We start from the raw sequence: 15932 nt of genomic DNA, 5'->3' as shown, positions 1-15932 counted from the left end.
CCGATATATAACCAAAATATGAGTGTATGATAACCAATATATAACCATTTTATAACCAAAACATAAATTTTGATTCAATATGAGTGTATGATAACCGATATATAACCAAAATATGAGTGTATGATAACCAATATATAACCATTTTATAACCAAAACTCAAATTGTGATTCAATATGGGTGTATGATAACCGATATATAACCAAATATGAGCGTATGATAACCAATATATAACCATTTTATAACCAAAACTAAAATTTTGATTCAATGTGAGTATTTGATAACCATCATATAACCATTTTATAACCAAAACTTAAATTTTGATTAAATATGAGTGTATGATAACCGTTATATAACCAAAATATGAGTGTATGATAACCAATATATAACCATTTTATAACCAAAACCGAAATTTTGTTTCAAGTTGGGTGATTTATGTTATATCGTGTTTCCTTCACCTGCATTTTAGTTGGCGATATGTAATTGGGTATTTTAAAAAAAATCCTTGTCTTTTCCATGGCCTTTGATGTTGCACTTAAATTTTTAAATAATTATATAATATATTGGCATAAATTTCACGTGAGTCCACTTAAAGCGATTTCACATAAATTGCAATTTTTTTTTGATATTTAACATAAATAAATAAACACTGCGTGATACATTTCGAAACAGTAGCAGGAATAATATTTTAGCGCTGCCAACGAATATCGAATAAATGCGTTAACTACACTGGCAAAGGCTGGGTGCCACAGAGTGGGCGTGGCAACTCAACACTACTATTCACACTGTTATTTCGATATATGTATATTTTGTATCAATGTTATTGCAATATTTTCATATTTAAATGCGTCATTATTATGAATTTAAAATTGTAGCGCCTGCGGATATGCAATGACATTTGGCGTTCTTATTTTTCGTTCAAAATTTTGATTTTGTTGATTTTTCAATACGATTACATTGTAAAATGAAATGAAAAATTCTGATTTTACGCGCTTGCAGGCAGATTTTCAATGTTCAATATACGATATTGGCAAGCGTCAGTGTGTTGCTGCAAATGCATTGTTCAATTTTGTGTGAATTTTCGATTGTTTTATCACAAAATACCTGTCAAGTCGTGTTTAATAAAGCAAGAAAAAAGGGTTTTACATAAATTTCAAATTATTTGCATTCCCGCATAGCAGCAACGAATAACAATGTCGGTGCAGATTTAAGGACGACTGTCGCTTACTGCATTTAAGCGCCTAAAAGTAGACTGCATTTGCCTAAAACTAGCATTTACCAAACGAATCGTACTTAGCAACTCGCCTATTTAATACACTAAAGCTATGCCAACACTTAGCTTAATCTCAATTATCTCTACATGGCTTACAAAGCTAGAAAAACACATACAAACATACTACACTTGCGCACACTTTTGTCGTCCAAAACTTTGTAAGTACCTCGCACTATGTATAAATAAATAATGTAAAAGTTTTGATTTAATTACGTTGACTTTGCAACTGCACTGCTAATGGACGGCCATTGCCGTTTGATGACGGCGAAGTGGGTCATTTGGTATGTGTTGGTTTGTTGGCAGCGTCGCTCCACAAAACCCGTCAAACAGTAGCCCATATTGTAGTCCTCCATCGAGATATTCGAAGTCAGATACAGTTTGAATTCGTCAATTTCCTGCTCCTTGCCGTTAGCTGCGCCATCACCACGACCGCCATCACCATCATCTACACAGTCCATACAAGTGCGACCGCCCAACGGACTGCCACCAGTCAACGCCTTTTTGCTGCGAAAGTGTCCGGCGATGAGTAGTGAACCCTTCTGTTCGAGCGGCATCATTTTGGCTTTGGTCGATTGCCGTTGTGTGCCGGTAAACTCTTCGATGCGGCAGCGATTCGGCTGCCACCAACAAGGTGTGATGGTCCAGTAACTGGAGGAGGCCGTGCGCGCCCAACCCTCTTCCGGATAGAGCAGTATCTGCAAGTAAACGAATGAAAAACAAATGAGTATTGTAAGTACAAAATGCAGCCTAGCGCTAAAGTCAAAGGCGTGGTAGACATACATATAAAAGGAAAAGGGCTTAAAATGCGAAGCCAAATAGTTCGGCGTGTTGCCCACCGACGCTATGCTGCACTTCAAGCGCGCACGTAATTGGTAACGCTGTCACAATTGCAAACTTTACGGTTCCCGCAAACGCCAAGTTTTATCGATTTCTTAGTGGGATCGCATAAAGCAGCATGCCTTCGCCTCCTGCTGCCTCGCCAGCCATACTCTGGCTGGTTGGGTAACAAAGGCGGTGGCAAAAGTTTATTTTCAGGAAATTGCCATTGGTGTTTAATTGAAAATCGAAATTAAAATTTTCGTATAAAAGGCAAATGTCACGTTCTTCAGTTTTCTTCTGCTTTGGTTTCGTCTTGATTTTGCAATCGTTTTTGTGCATAATTGTCCGCCCTTTTCGCTGTCAGCAACGCTGGCATTTAATAAAATGTAAATTTTTGATGGAAATTCTTACGCATTTGAGAACAATGTAAAAAAGTGAGAAGAATGTGAAGAAATTAAGTAGAATGTGACTAACAAATTCAAATCGACTTTAGCATCCTTTAGAAATAATGGAACATTCTTAAAGAATCGTAAAAAGTGAGACCCTACTTTTGTAAGCTAGTTTCCATTAAATTTTTTCTTGTCGCCCTAAAATAAATTTCACAGAAAATACTAATAGAAATAGTAACTGTATTCGATCACATATTTTCGTAAAGTTTTCGTTAGTGAAAATCGTCGAAAAATTCCGAAGAATATTTTCTTGTTTGCGATTGATTGAGAGTTAGTGTTTGTACGAAGTCTAATCAACGGTTGCAATCCGCTATAGTACGACTTGGTCTACCTTGTTCGTGTAAAAGCATAAAAGCTCTTCAAAACAAGTGAAAGCTCAAAAAAGATAGTGCTCAAGATTTCGGCACGTCTGTTGTGATGTTAGTAATGGTCGAACCATAAAGTATGTGCAAGAACTGAAGGTGTTCGACCTTCCCAGCCGGCATCGCTTCGCTCTATGGGCTCTTGAAAAGTGTGAAGAAGATCCGACGTTTTCGAGCAAAATTTTATTCAGTGAGGAGACCCATTTCTGTCACAATGGGTATGTAAACAAGCAAAATTGCCGCATTTGGGGCGATGAGCAACCTGAAGAGATTCAAGAGCAGCCATTTTATCCAACTCAAACAACGGTTTGGTGTGATTTGTGGGCTGGTGGAATCATCAGTTCATATTTCTTCAAAAAAGATACCGGTGAGAACTTAATGTCAATGGCGAATGTTAATGTGCAATGACAACCGACTATTTGATGCTTGAAATGGGAGCTCGTGACATTCAACAAGACGGTGCCACTTCTCACACATCCCATCAGTCAGTGAATTTATTGAAAGAACACTTTGTTGAGCATATAATTTCACGTTTTGGGCCGGTCGATAGACCACCAAGATCATGTAATATCACACGGTTAGAGATATGTAAAATCTAAAGTTTATGCCGACAATACGCCTTCGATTCTGGCCTTGGAGCAAAACGTCAAGCGTGTCATTCGTCAGATAGCAGTCGAAATGCCCGAAGGAGTCATCGAAAATTAGACTCAATGAATGAACCATCAGAGACATAGCCGCGGTTAACATTTGAAAGAGATAATCTTCAATAAATAAATGCCAAATAATAATCTTTCGAATAATAATAGATAATTCTCAGTAAGTTTGAAGTTTTCTTTAAAAAAGGTATATAATTTTGCTAAAAAGGCATCACCTCGTACACCACTTGATCTAGTCTGGACTTGCCTTTTTAGATGCTTTTACCTATTTCCCAGTCTGGGAATCGAAAATCCATGGTCTAAGGTAGAAACGAGAATTTACTAAGTGTCATAAATTGGCCCTTATTACAGGAGACTAAAAGGGAGAACTCATTCAGTCTAAGAGCTGACTTTGCTGCCAGTTGCCAGTTGCATATGTTGTTCTAAGAGCTACACTGATAATTATACTAACTGCTTTTTGTATAGTTTTCGTGCGCCTTACCGAGTATTTTTTCAATTATTGACCACTACAATAAAATATACCGTATGCTGCAGCCAATGTGTTGGCCGATGCGTTAATCGCCATTTGGGCCCACCATCCCTTTACAGGAGTACAGTGCTGTACTGCTTTCTTTACCATAACGTCTAAATTTGGTTTCCACGATAGATTTCAGAAATAGCCCAATGCTATTGAAAGCGTCTTATACGTCTAGGAGAGCTACAAGGGTTTATTCTATTACCTCCCGATATTTTTCTAATCTCTGATACCACTGAGCTTGGTACTGTTCCCATGGATTTTTTTTTTTAATATTCGTGTTGCGAACCGGCAGTTTTTCTGGAATTAATATGCTCTTATGTGTATTTCTCTTTTCACTGTTTAAGAATGGAATGAGAAAAAATTAATTGGTCTGAAATCTCTCGAATATGAATGAGGGCTTTTACCCGCTTTGGGTATATGTGGAATATTACTCTGACTTTCCTTACCACCTCAGTATGGAAACAACACAATCAAATAATTTCCCTTCCAAATATATGGATGTTTCGATAACATTCTTTACCTCACTATTAAAAAAAAATCATTTTTAATCAACATGTGTATATGTACAGTGACTCGCAAAATTGATCATGGTATAGCGTCTATAACTGCAATGAGTTTTCTTAAACATAAATTTGTCCATGTTTCTGGCGAAATATAAACCTACCATGGGAAATAGTTCGCTCAATGAGGTGATTTCGCCTGCGACCGATTTTTTGAATATACTTCACCGGGGCTTGCAGTAACCAATCTAGTGTTCTAATGTTCTTATCTTTGAGCCATTTGCGAGTTACCTTTGCTGAGTGTCTCAGATCATTATTTTGTTGGCAGACACTCAATCGCCGTCATTTGTCCTTAAATTCACGCCAACCTACAATCACCATTGGTCGTCAGGCATCCCCACACTATAATGGAGCCTCCTACAAACTTCAGCGTAGCCATTACGTGGTGTGCTTGTAATGTATCTCTTTGCTTCTCCAAGTCTTTTCGCACCCATTCGTTCTTAAACGATTTATTTTGGTGTCGTTCGCCCACACTACCTTCTCTCAGTCACTTTCATATTAGGTCTTGCATTTTTTGGCAAAAGTTGACCGCAACTTCCTGTGTCTTCCGGGAAGTAAAGGTTTCTTGACTTTTGCAGAGCTTTTCAGACCAGCATTTCGTCATTTTCTGCGAATTGTCTATGTAGAAACTTTTAAATAATTATTTTTTTCCAGGCTATAGCACATTTTCGCATTTGCCACTTCTTATGATCCTAAACATCCCGTGCCTGAACCGAGCTAAGATTTCTTTAACGGCCTGCTTTATTTTTATTGGACAAATCTACAGTTTTGCTGCGAGCAGTAACTCCGATTTGTTTTTGAGTGCATACGTAATTGTGGATGAAAAAAGAAATGGCTATTCAACTGAAGCGTGATCAATTTTGTGAGTCACCGTACGAGTATATACATATATGTCTATATATTTAAACCAGTGCTTAATACAACAGAATTATGTTTTGTATGTGAGTATGTGTTTGTGCCTATTTGTAGGCGATAATTTACTTTCCATTCGGATTTCAGAGTAAATCTTGCAAACCTGCCACAGTTGTTGTAGTGGCTATTTTAAAATTGATTGTGTGCACAACTGTGCGAAAATTAAGTTTTTCAGGTTGCAAGCTAAATTAGGCGGCCAGTAAGGAACACTTTTATAGATTAAACGTTCAAATTCACTTCATGAAATTTTAAATAAACATTAAATTCGGTTTCAACAAAAATATGGGATAAAGCTGCAATTCTTAGATAATAATCCGTACCAAATTTCTTGAAAATGAACGAAATCGTCAAATGAAAAAAATACTTGAATCCGATCGTTGGATCGTTTATATGCCAACTATATGCTATAGTCATCCGATATTGGTTTTTCCGAAAAAAATTAGATCGGTTTCTCAGAAACAGACAGACCAGTTTGTACCATATATGCAGGCGGACATGGCTAGATCGACTCAGCTCATCATGCTGTTCATTTATATATAAAGGGTGATCCATTTCGAGGCCGCCTACTTTTGAATGTTTATTATCCTTCGAAATATCATTTTGACTGGTAACTGGTGAATGACATGCTTGATGTTTTGCGCCAAGGCCTGAATTGAAGCGGGATTGTCCGCTTTAGACTTTACATATCTCGACAGGAAAAATTCTGACGGTTACACGATCTTGATGCTCAATCGACCAGCCCGAAATGTGAAATTATCTGCTCACCGAAGTTTTCTCCCAATAAATCCATTGATTGATGCGATGTGTGGGAAGTGGCGCCATCACGAGCTTCATTTCCTGGAATCAAATAATCGGTTATCATAGTGCGATAATAGTCTCTATTGACGGTTACGTTCTCACCGGCTTTAGTTCTAGTACAAACTGTTTTTTGTATGCTTTCAAATTAAGATCTCGACGTAAAATGCGCCAAATCCTTCCATATGTCAGTCCGAGTTGCTGTAAACGGTACCGAATCGTCTCTCTTGCTGGGTCTCAAGATGTGTGATGGTGTTGCGAATGGTACACTCAGTAGTCCGATTATGTTGACCATCTTGACAGAATGTGAGTTTTCGTAATAAAGTTGAAAGATTTTTAAACGTTATTCAGGCGTAAGACTTACCATGATGAAATACCAAACAAAAGTAACATGACACCTTGGCACGACTCAGGTGTAATCGTCAAAACAGGTCTATTAAAAAAGGTACATCGACTTGGATCACCCACTATACAAATTCTATAGGGTTTCTGACGTTTCCATCGGCGTGGAAAACTTACCCTGTTCGGCAAAAAATATGTTTTAAGTAAAGACTTTTGATGAAGTTTCCTTCGGCTCAAGCCTTGAGCTTTAACTTTGTAAACTAGAAATCAATTGTTGATTGTTTTGTAGAGTTCAAATTAAACGCAAATTAATTGTTCGTATTTTGTTATAATGAATATAGTTTGTTCAATTCGCTACTCTCCAACGTTTGGCGAATCGAATACAGCTTATTTATCATACAAACTTTTTTGCCAATTATATCACACATTCCCCAATTTTCGACTGGGTTCTTTTCATTACATACATACAGACAATTATAAAACCAATAACAATAATTACGCCATACAATTAAAATAAAGGCAATAACAACAATCCATCCGAGCACAATTGGGTTTCCACGCTTTTGCGGTAAAGAATGCCATTTAATTGTTGCTTTTGTTATAATTGGAATGCATGTGAGCATTTTCAGGCTATTGTTGTTATATTTGTATTGTGTATATGAATTTGTGTATTCATGTGGTAGAAATAATTAACATAAAATTTATTGGTTAAAAATTTTTTCCAACAAATTAGGATGATGGAGTGTCATTGATTCTTCTAAGTACACCGTCAATGCTACGCGGATTACATTGTCGCTATAGCAAGAGGAACGTTTATGAGCACCTTATGGGACATTATTCAAAAGAGACTTAACCTAGTGAAAAACATGGTACGTAAATGCAAGACTTTACGTAAATCCATCAAAAACGGCTATCATTCTTTTCATAAGAAGGAAAAGTTTTCAATCCTTTAGAGCTCTCATATTCAATGGGTTGGAAATTGCTACGGTTGAAGAAATAAAATATCCAGTGTTGGTACTAAATTAAAAATTGAAGTCTAAAAGGATCTCAAGAGTATCACCCAAAACTATTGAGCATGGCTGACATGCGAATGTATTACTACTACTCTGTGGACGTGCCCAACTGCACTAGAGGTGATTTTGGACCTCATTCCGCTCCATTTTGTTGTATCTATGGAAATTAGCTACTCGATCTCCTGGCGAAAGAAGCTCGGCAACCAGTCCAATAGGGTCTTTATAGTTCCTCCACACTTTACGAGAGGAGCTACAGAAAGTGGAAAAGGCTTTTAGAAAACACCACTGGCAATAAGTGCCTGGCCTTCGATAGTCGTAGATGTTTCTTGGAGAGTTCGATACAAAACGATTCAAAGAACTAATCGTTCTTCCGGGAAACAAATGAAGGCAACTTGTGGGATTTTATATAGGCCACTGCAGGCTGCGATGCCATTTGCACAGATTAGGATACTGCTCCACGGATCTCTGTTGCGTCTGTGACCAAAGAGCAGTTACACCAGAACACAAACTCCTGGATTGCCCCGCAATCGCAAGAAGAAGGAGTCAGGCTAACGGGCAATTAAATCCGGTGTGAGAACACCTTACAACCATTAAACCAGAAGCTTTACTAAGCATATTTTAATTAGGTTAAACGAAGTGTTGGTAGAGGATGGAGCCTTGTGAGAAGTTTACGCAAGTGACAAAAGTTCTTTGAGCGTCATTCATTTAAGAGTGATCAGAAAGATTCTTTTACATATGGCTCAAGCAGTTCAAGACTTCCGGTATTGAAACAAGTATCCCTTTCCAGGGTTGTGCGCTGGGTTTGGGACCCGCCACGTAAAAAAACATCTCCAATGAACATAGCAAACTGCTCCGGATGTGAGCCACCTTTTGATAAAGCGAAGTAAATGGATCTGGTAGTGAATGATGTCAAGACGCAATATCTCCTGTCATCAAATAAACAGTTGTCGCACTCGTGCTACTTCGGACTGAGAAGGCAATTGAGAAGTAAAGTCCTTACTCGACGAACAAAGACTAGTCAACCTTCGTTCCCATCCTGCTACATGGTGCAGAGGCATGGACAATGACAACATCTGACGGGTCGGCGTTACGAGTTTTCGAGAGAAAGGTTCTGCGGAAGATTTATGGTTATTTGCGCATTGGTAACGGCGAATACTGCAGTCGATGGAATGATGAGCTGTTTGAGAGATGCGATGGCATTGACATAGTTAGGCTAGGTCATGTCGGAACGATGAGCTGTTTGAGATATACGATGACATTGACATAGTTTAGCGAATTAAGAGAAAGCGATTACGTTGGCTAGGTCATGTCTCGGAGAGTTTTCGACGCAGTACCCACCGGGGGAAGCAGAGGAAGAGAAAGACCTACACTCCGTTGGAAAGACCAGGCGGAGAAGGAGGGACACTTTCTTCGAATCTCCAAATGACGCTAACTCGGCTATAACCGCTTAAGCGCTGTGTACGCCAACAAAGAAGAAGAAATGAGGGGGCACAATGGACCTCTGTTCGCAGGGCATTCTTCAAATATTTCTCCATCTATCTATTTAGTAAATTAGAGATATTATATCTATAACTTTTTTGGGTTTTGGTTTTTGTATATTTTTTTGTTGTACTTTCAACTGCTAATCAGATCCTCAATGGAGTCGTTGCCTTGCTTAACAGTGCAGCTCTCATTTTTTTCTTGGGCTCTTTTCCTTAGACCACCTTATTTGAAACCTAGTTTGATGTTAGATATTTTGGAGTGCTTTTCGTTAATTTTTGCGGTATTGATATAATTTTATTGAAATATAGACTTGTGGTTTATTTCTATATGTTCTTATAGAAAATCTTTATGTAACACATAAGAATCACCAAACCGGAGCTTCTGGTGTGAAACTAGCGTTGTGTGTGGCCTGGTGTTCTCTTGATGAAACGCACTTTCTGTTCTATTGGCCAAAGCTAGGTGTTATCTGAGCGATTGTTTTTTTCAGACGGTTTGCATCAGCTCACTAAGATTCGTCTACCACTATTTTCACCTGACGTTTTCGTAAGTGACCAGCCGCTTCAGAAATATATTGGATTTTTTTGCGATTCGCAGATGACAAATTACTCCAACTGGTTAGTTAAGCGATGTTAAGCACCTAAGCAATCTCTAGATGATGGTCGGACTCGACGTTTCTTTTATTTGATCGAAATTTCGTCAGCTGGCTTTTGTTATTATTTTACATTACCGGAACGGAATCAACAAACCCAAAACTGTGTTGTTGCAGTAACAGGACCAAAAACATACTTATATCAAACTTAGTTTCTTAATCCAATTTCAGAAAGAAGTTGAACTAGACTTGCTCCGCTGTTTACTTCTTAAATTCCTAGCGTTATCAGGTACTTGTTGTGCACGAAGGCTAAGCGCACTGACTTAGTAGTAGAGAAAGAAGTAGTCTACAATAGTAGATATTCACACATCTGCTTCGACAAGCTCGTACACATATTTACTCGCAATTATGACCCCTTAGGACATCGAGACTTTGTACTACTGCTTGCCTTGTCTCCTAACTAATCCATTTTAAATCCTATTAGTCAAGCATTTCCTTGAAGCTTTGCTTGGCGTACTCCTTGCAGTAATTGACTTGGGTTCAGGTTTCTGCGGTGGAGAGAAAGCGTTGTCAAGGTGTGTATATAAGAGAGCTTTTACCGTTATCACTTATGAAATATTGTTGCTGTAGCGCTTAATTTTTTCCTGCAAGTTTCGTCTATGCTATCCAACAGGCTCCTAAGCTGCTACGGTCATAGCTATGGACATACATACATACATGTGTATGACTATGAGAATACAAGTATGAGTATGCATGGACGTATGGATGAGCTCACATACTATTTGTTAAACAAAGGATCGTAAGCATAGCCACAACGGAATTCGCAGCAACAAATAGGCAGTAACCGAGAGAGAGGAATTTCGAGAGGTGAAATGTGTTTGAGCACACTTCGAAGAATTACGAGCCTTTTGCAGGTAAAAGAAATGTAAGTTGGCAGTTGCCAGAAAGTTACGAGTAACTAAAGTGGCCAACTGATGTGGATAAACACAAGAGATGGACCAACAAAAAAGAGCACACATTCTCTAAATGGATGCAAAAGCAACAATGGCATGATGAAAGAAATTGGATGTGTGGCCGCAAATAATGAATGTAGGCAAATATTCCCAAGTACATACTTGTGCCTGGACGTAAATACATACGAATATGCTAAGAACTAAAAACAAAAGTAAGTGCTTGCAAATATAAAGTTTTAACTTATATGCGAATGTGTGTGTTTCTTGTGAGCTAAGCACAAAACTTTAACCAAAAGCTAGTTAGAAGTGTGGACTATTTTTTTGTGGTAAAACTGCCTTTATAGGGAATGTAATAGTAGATCTGCTGTCTAACCGTAAAAGCGCAAATGCCATCTGAGTAGGCTGATTTTTCATGAGGCCACGAATAATCTCACTTGGAGAGCTAAAGGCGTCAGTCCGTTGTGATCTTCAGTACTTATAGATATGGTTCAAAAAGACCGTCACAGAGCCAGTCACAAAGTTATTGAGCCGCTTAATATTTACTCCAGTCATTTCACCGGTTTCGTAGAAAGAATGGCAACTGAAATGCTTCAACCGAGCGGGAGCTGGACAGCGGAGGAGAAAGTGTCTAGATATGTTTATCTATTTTTTGTCTCAGAAATTTTTACACGTTGCGTCCTCCAAAATCTTTAGCTGTACAGCGTAAGTGCCAATAAAACAGTTCAGGTTAGAACTCCTATCATTGCAACCATATGAACCTTGCTAAGGGCTGGTAACAATAGATTTCTTATGTTCTACTGCTTTCGTAACGCTCACCAACCCTTACCGAGCTTGTGATGATCTTGCAAGCTCATCGGGTTTACCCGTTTCCGACTATTCCACTGTGGTCAGGTACCCAGTCAAATGTAATATGAAAGCAGCATTGAGTTCACTGTCATCGAGCTCAAGGTCTGTATAGCAGCAGAGCTCGGAATGAACGCTTACCTCCCGAAAAGTAGCTACGCTTCGTGGAAATACTTCTGCTGCTACCTTAATGGCTATCATCTGAGTCAGTTTCTATTATTTTAGGAGTAACTTTTTCTAAAAAAATGTGTCATATTTGTCACATTTCCAGCTTTATTTTTGATGAGATGATAAAAAAAAATCAGGTTATATTTATTGTATAAAATTAGAAAGATAAGACTCTTAATAAGACATCTGTTTTGTTCCAAAGATGGATACAAACAAAGAGGAAATACGCCATAGTTTATATTTTCTTCTATAAAGCCGACAACGCAAGTCAGGCGACTGGAAATGTGAAGTATTTATGGTCGGGATGCTGTAACAACCAATTCGCGAAAGCTTAGTTTTATCGATCCCGTTCCGGTGATTTTGATAACAAGTTCCGGAAGCTCCATTGTCGAAAGTCTCTACAAAATAATAGAAATCATCTAGTCCGGCTGTTGGTCACATGACAGACGATTGCCCAGGTGATAAACATTGCACTCTTGTACGTCATCGGTCGAGCTCGATATATCGATGCCACATGAGTTAACGCACACCAATCTCAAGGACTGAATTTCCACCTGCGACTCCCATGAAGTCCGATGCATTTCGGAAGCAAATGGTTACTGGTGATATCTAATGAGTCACTAACGACCGCGTCAAACAAAAACGGTCGTGGTCTAATTGCAATGAGCTGGAACAAATGATGGCAAAACCAAGGTTGACGGCTGACTTTTGCTACGTCTTTGGTAAGATTGCCAGGAAATTATCTACTGAGACCTGATGCGCTACGATCAAATTCTCAATTTAAACCTGTGCTGTCAATAATTGGACTGTATGAAGGAAGAATTCGCCCAGAACTGGCCAATAGGAGAGGAATTGTAGTCCTGAAGACAACATCACGTCGATAACGACTCACTAGAAGATCCAGTTCCTGGCTAAACACAGCTGCTTTGGAAAGTACTTACACAAATATGGGCATGGTGATGTACTGCTCTTGCTGTGGAAATGGGCGCGGAAAATTTTCTTTCTGTGTGCACGTTATAAAGAGGAAAGAGGGGAACTAGAGAAACTCCCAGGGCGGCTGACCTCTGAAAACACATGATCCGATCCCAGTAGGTGTAGAACCGGTTTTGAGAATGTTGCGCGACAGCCCTGATAGAATTTAGAAGGACAGTGTGGCAAAGAACAAGCAAGAGACGAATGATGAATGCGGAGTAGGTAAATTAGACGCAGAGCCATCCGGTTAAAGCTCATCCTTGCGAAAAAATGCCTGGCGGCGGTTCCGCATGGAAAATAAAAAGCTATAGGGACGGAGTTAAGGGTTTAGTAAGTAAGATTCGCAACTTCTACAAACTTTAAAACCGACAAGGGCATGATCCCGGATGAAGTTTTTCCTTAGCGAATAGGATGATTTGTGCATGGCATCTGTAATAGAACGCTACCTTTTCAAGATTCTGCCTCCGTCAACGAGAAAGGACTAAAAGCTCCGGGAACATAGTTGGGAGGTTTTTATGCATCCATCATATAGTCCGGATATCTATAGAGATTGAATTTGCTGGTGAAAAACATGTCTCCAGAGAAGCTTGATCTATATAATAGGGTTCCTAGTTAAGCTTTTCCGATTTTCAAGTGAATAAGGGCATTATGAAACTGTGCAAATCCAATGCATTGGAATTTGAGGCATAAAAGGTCTGTAATTCACTTGTGGACAAAATCTAAGAGCTTCAAAGCAAATTGCAAATACTCAAACTAAATCTGCTTAAATTGATAGGCTTTGTCACGCATAAAATTTCAAGAATTCACACGCCTATTTAATGTATGCTTATGATAGTCAGTAGGCCAACTAACTCTCGCCAAAATATAATAAAAGCAATCGTTTCAAGCATATCGTTAGCAAAGGTCACTCACAAGTCTTACAAACTGACAAACAAACGCAAAACTGCCCACTGGGATCCAGTTGGATTGCATGAGGATAAGAAGGGTGCGTAAAAAAAGATAGAAAATTATTTCTATAAACGAGTATTGAGGTGTGTGCATTACGCACGCTTAGAGTTTATACTTGAAGGTATGGCGAGACCTTGGAAAAGTGCTCCACTAAAGAGTGCTGTGTGTGGTGTGTGGAGCGTCAGATATCTTAGTTGGTCAGCTTTTTGACGAGGGTCGTTGCTACAATTGCCGCTCATTGTCGGTCATAAAATGTATGAAATGGCAAGCACGGTGCGGATAATAAATCGTCGCATACATGTGTGCAAACAAAGGGTCATGCGTCCGCCCAAGCTCAAGCTCACCTGTGTGACCAATGAATTGGTAATACAGGCAAAATGAACGTGTGCGTTAGACACACACACAAAAGAAATGAGCAATGAGTGTGATATGTTGGCGAACGAGGGCAGCAAGTGAGGCTGCCAGCTGGGTTGTGGGTAAGAAATGCCTGTTTGTGGCATGTGAAGAGGTCGAGTTGGCTGGTTTGCTGTCATCAGCCAGGCCTATAGAGGGTTGGGGTGGCGTATTAATGTGTTTTTTTTTTCTTTTTGTAAAACTTTCTACTTCAAGTATTCTTGCGCTGACATTTAATCGCACGTAATTTACACGTTGGCATAAAGAGCAGGGTTTCTGTGTAGGCTTAAGGTGGCAAGGAATTGCTGGGTTTTTTTTATTAATATTTTAGTGTATGAGTGTCTGTGCGTTTATTGGTGTGCCGCCGACGAGCTGCTGATTTAAAGTATGCATATTGAAAATTTCTCAATTCCCACAGTAACCGGTTTGTTTTTGTATTGCCGCTATGTGGCACCAGCAACGGCTTTATCAAGTGTGCAACAGGTGGTTCAGTGATGCGCGTACGTTGCTGCTTTTCAGCATTTCTTTTTCAATGCTAAGCTACCTACACGTTCGTAAAACCTTACGTAGCCTATAGGGGCGATTATTGTTGTTGTCGTGTGGTTGGCTTCCGATTGTTGCTTTTTCACACTTGGGATTTGAAATATTCATAAATATAGAAATTACTTGCGCGTGCTGGCAACAACAATCTATAAATATCGGCGCATATTTTTCACACAACTGAGCGTATATGTATATATACTTGTATATAAATATATATGAAAATACCTTGCATTTTATATATAGCCACCTCTGTAAATACATATTTAATGCCGCCCTGTGTTTACTCGTTTGCTTACTGGCGCATTTAAGTAATTGTGTGGGCAAGCGGAAAAATATGAAATCCCCCGTGCTGGTCTGTTTGTACACACCTCGTGTGTTGTGCTTTCAATTACAATCGCCCACGGCTGACGGGGCGTATGAGTGATCATCATTATAGCAAATTGTCGGCGGCGCATCGCTGTACGGCAGTTCGTGGCAGTCGGCGGCACTTAACACCTCGCCTGGTTGCTTGTGTAATCGTGATTCATATTTTTGTGGCTTTGTTGTGTTTGTTGTTGCGTTGTAAACGATGTGTTTTGTGCGTTAATGAGCTGTGCAAGTATGAATTTCCCCCGCTTGCACCACAGCGCACTGGAAAACATTAATATTTATGCGATCTTTTGCAGTTTGCTTTTACCGGGGAAGTGATATACACCTGTGTTATTGAAGCTGTGTTCCTATATTCGAAGGTTGTTAATGAAAAGCATACTTAGGGAATTGATAACAAAAAATGATATTATCTCTACTTATTGTCAAAAATAACAAAAAATGATATTATCTAACTGTACTGCCTTTTATTGCAATTAACCGACAGCAACCTTCAGTGAATGTGCACGTGTTTGCCTATTTGTAAATGTATAAAAGTGTTTCTGTTTACTAAATTAATTTGAGTGAATAAAATAAGTGTTTTTCAATATAATAAGGTGAGTTCGCAACAAAATGTTGTAAATAAATTCGTTTATTTGGGGTTTTGTCCAGTTGGGATATATGATCCCATTGGAATTGTATAATTCAAATAAGCGGGACACATAATCCCATTGGTATACATTTCCGAAATGGAAATATTCATAGAATTTATATCTTTCAATTTTACAGAATGAATAATAGAAAAAAATCTGCCAGAAATATGAGGGAAGACGACATTTTGGCGATTATCAATTCCAGCGACTCTGACGTAAGTGATTTTAGTGCTTCTGACTCAGAGTATATTCCGGATTCCGAGAACGAAGTAGACGAGTCTCCGAGCGAGGATGATGAAGTAACGGATATTGATAATGCAATAGTGTTATCCAGTGAAAGTTCCAATC

General features: G+C 38.9%; 1 protein-coding gene across 1 annotated transcript in view; it reads right to left on the bottom strand.

The window, feature by feature from the left end:
- Positions 1 to 413: 413 nt before the first annotated feature.
- Positions 414 to 15932, bottom strand: part of LOC120771644 — an 82651-nt gene continuing 67132 nt past the window's right edge. Inside the window, exon 2 of the mRNA XM_040099755.1 lies at positions 414 to 1965. Within this exon, the coding sequence (XP_039955689.1) occupies positions 1480 to 1965 (486 nt within the window). The 3' untranslated portion in view covers positions 414 to 1479. The remainder of the gene's footprint in view (positions 1966 to 15932) is intronic.

The sequence above is a fragment of the Bactrocera tryoni genome, chromosome 3 (genome assembly GCF_016617805.1).
Source record: "Bactrocera tryoni isolate S06 chromosome 3, CSIRO_BtryS06_freeze2, whole genome shotgun sequence".
Classification (NCBI taxonomy): domain Eukaryota; kingdom Metazoa; phylum Arthropoda; class Insecta; order Diptera; family Tephritidae; genus Bactrocera; species Bactrocera tryoni.
The sequence above is the reverse complement of the archived record's forward strand: the minus strand, read 5'-3'. Positions and strand labels throughout refer to the sequence as shown.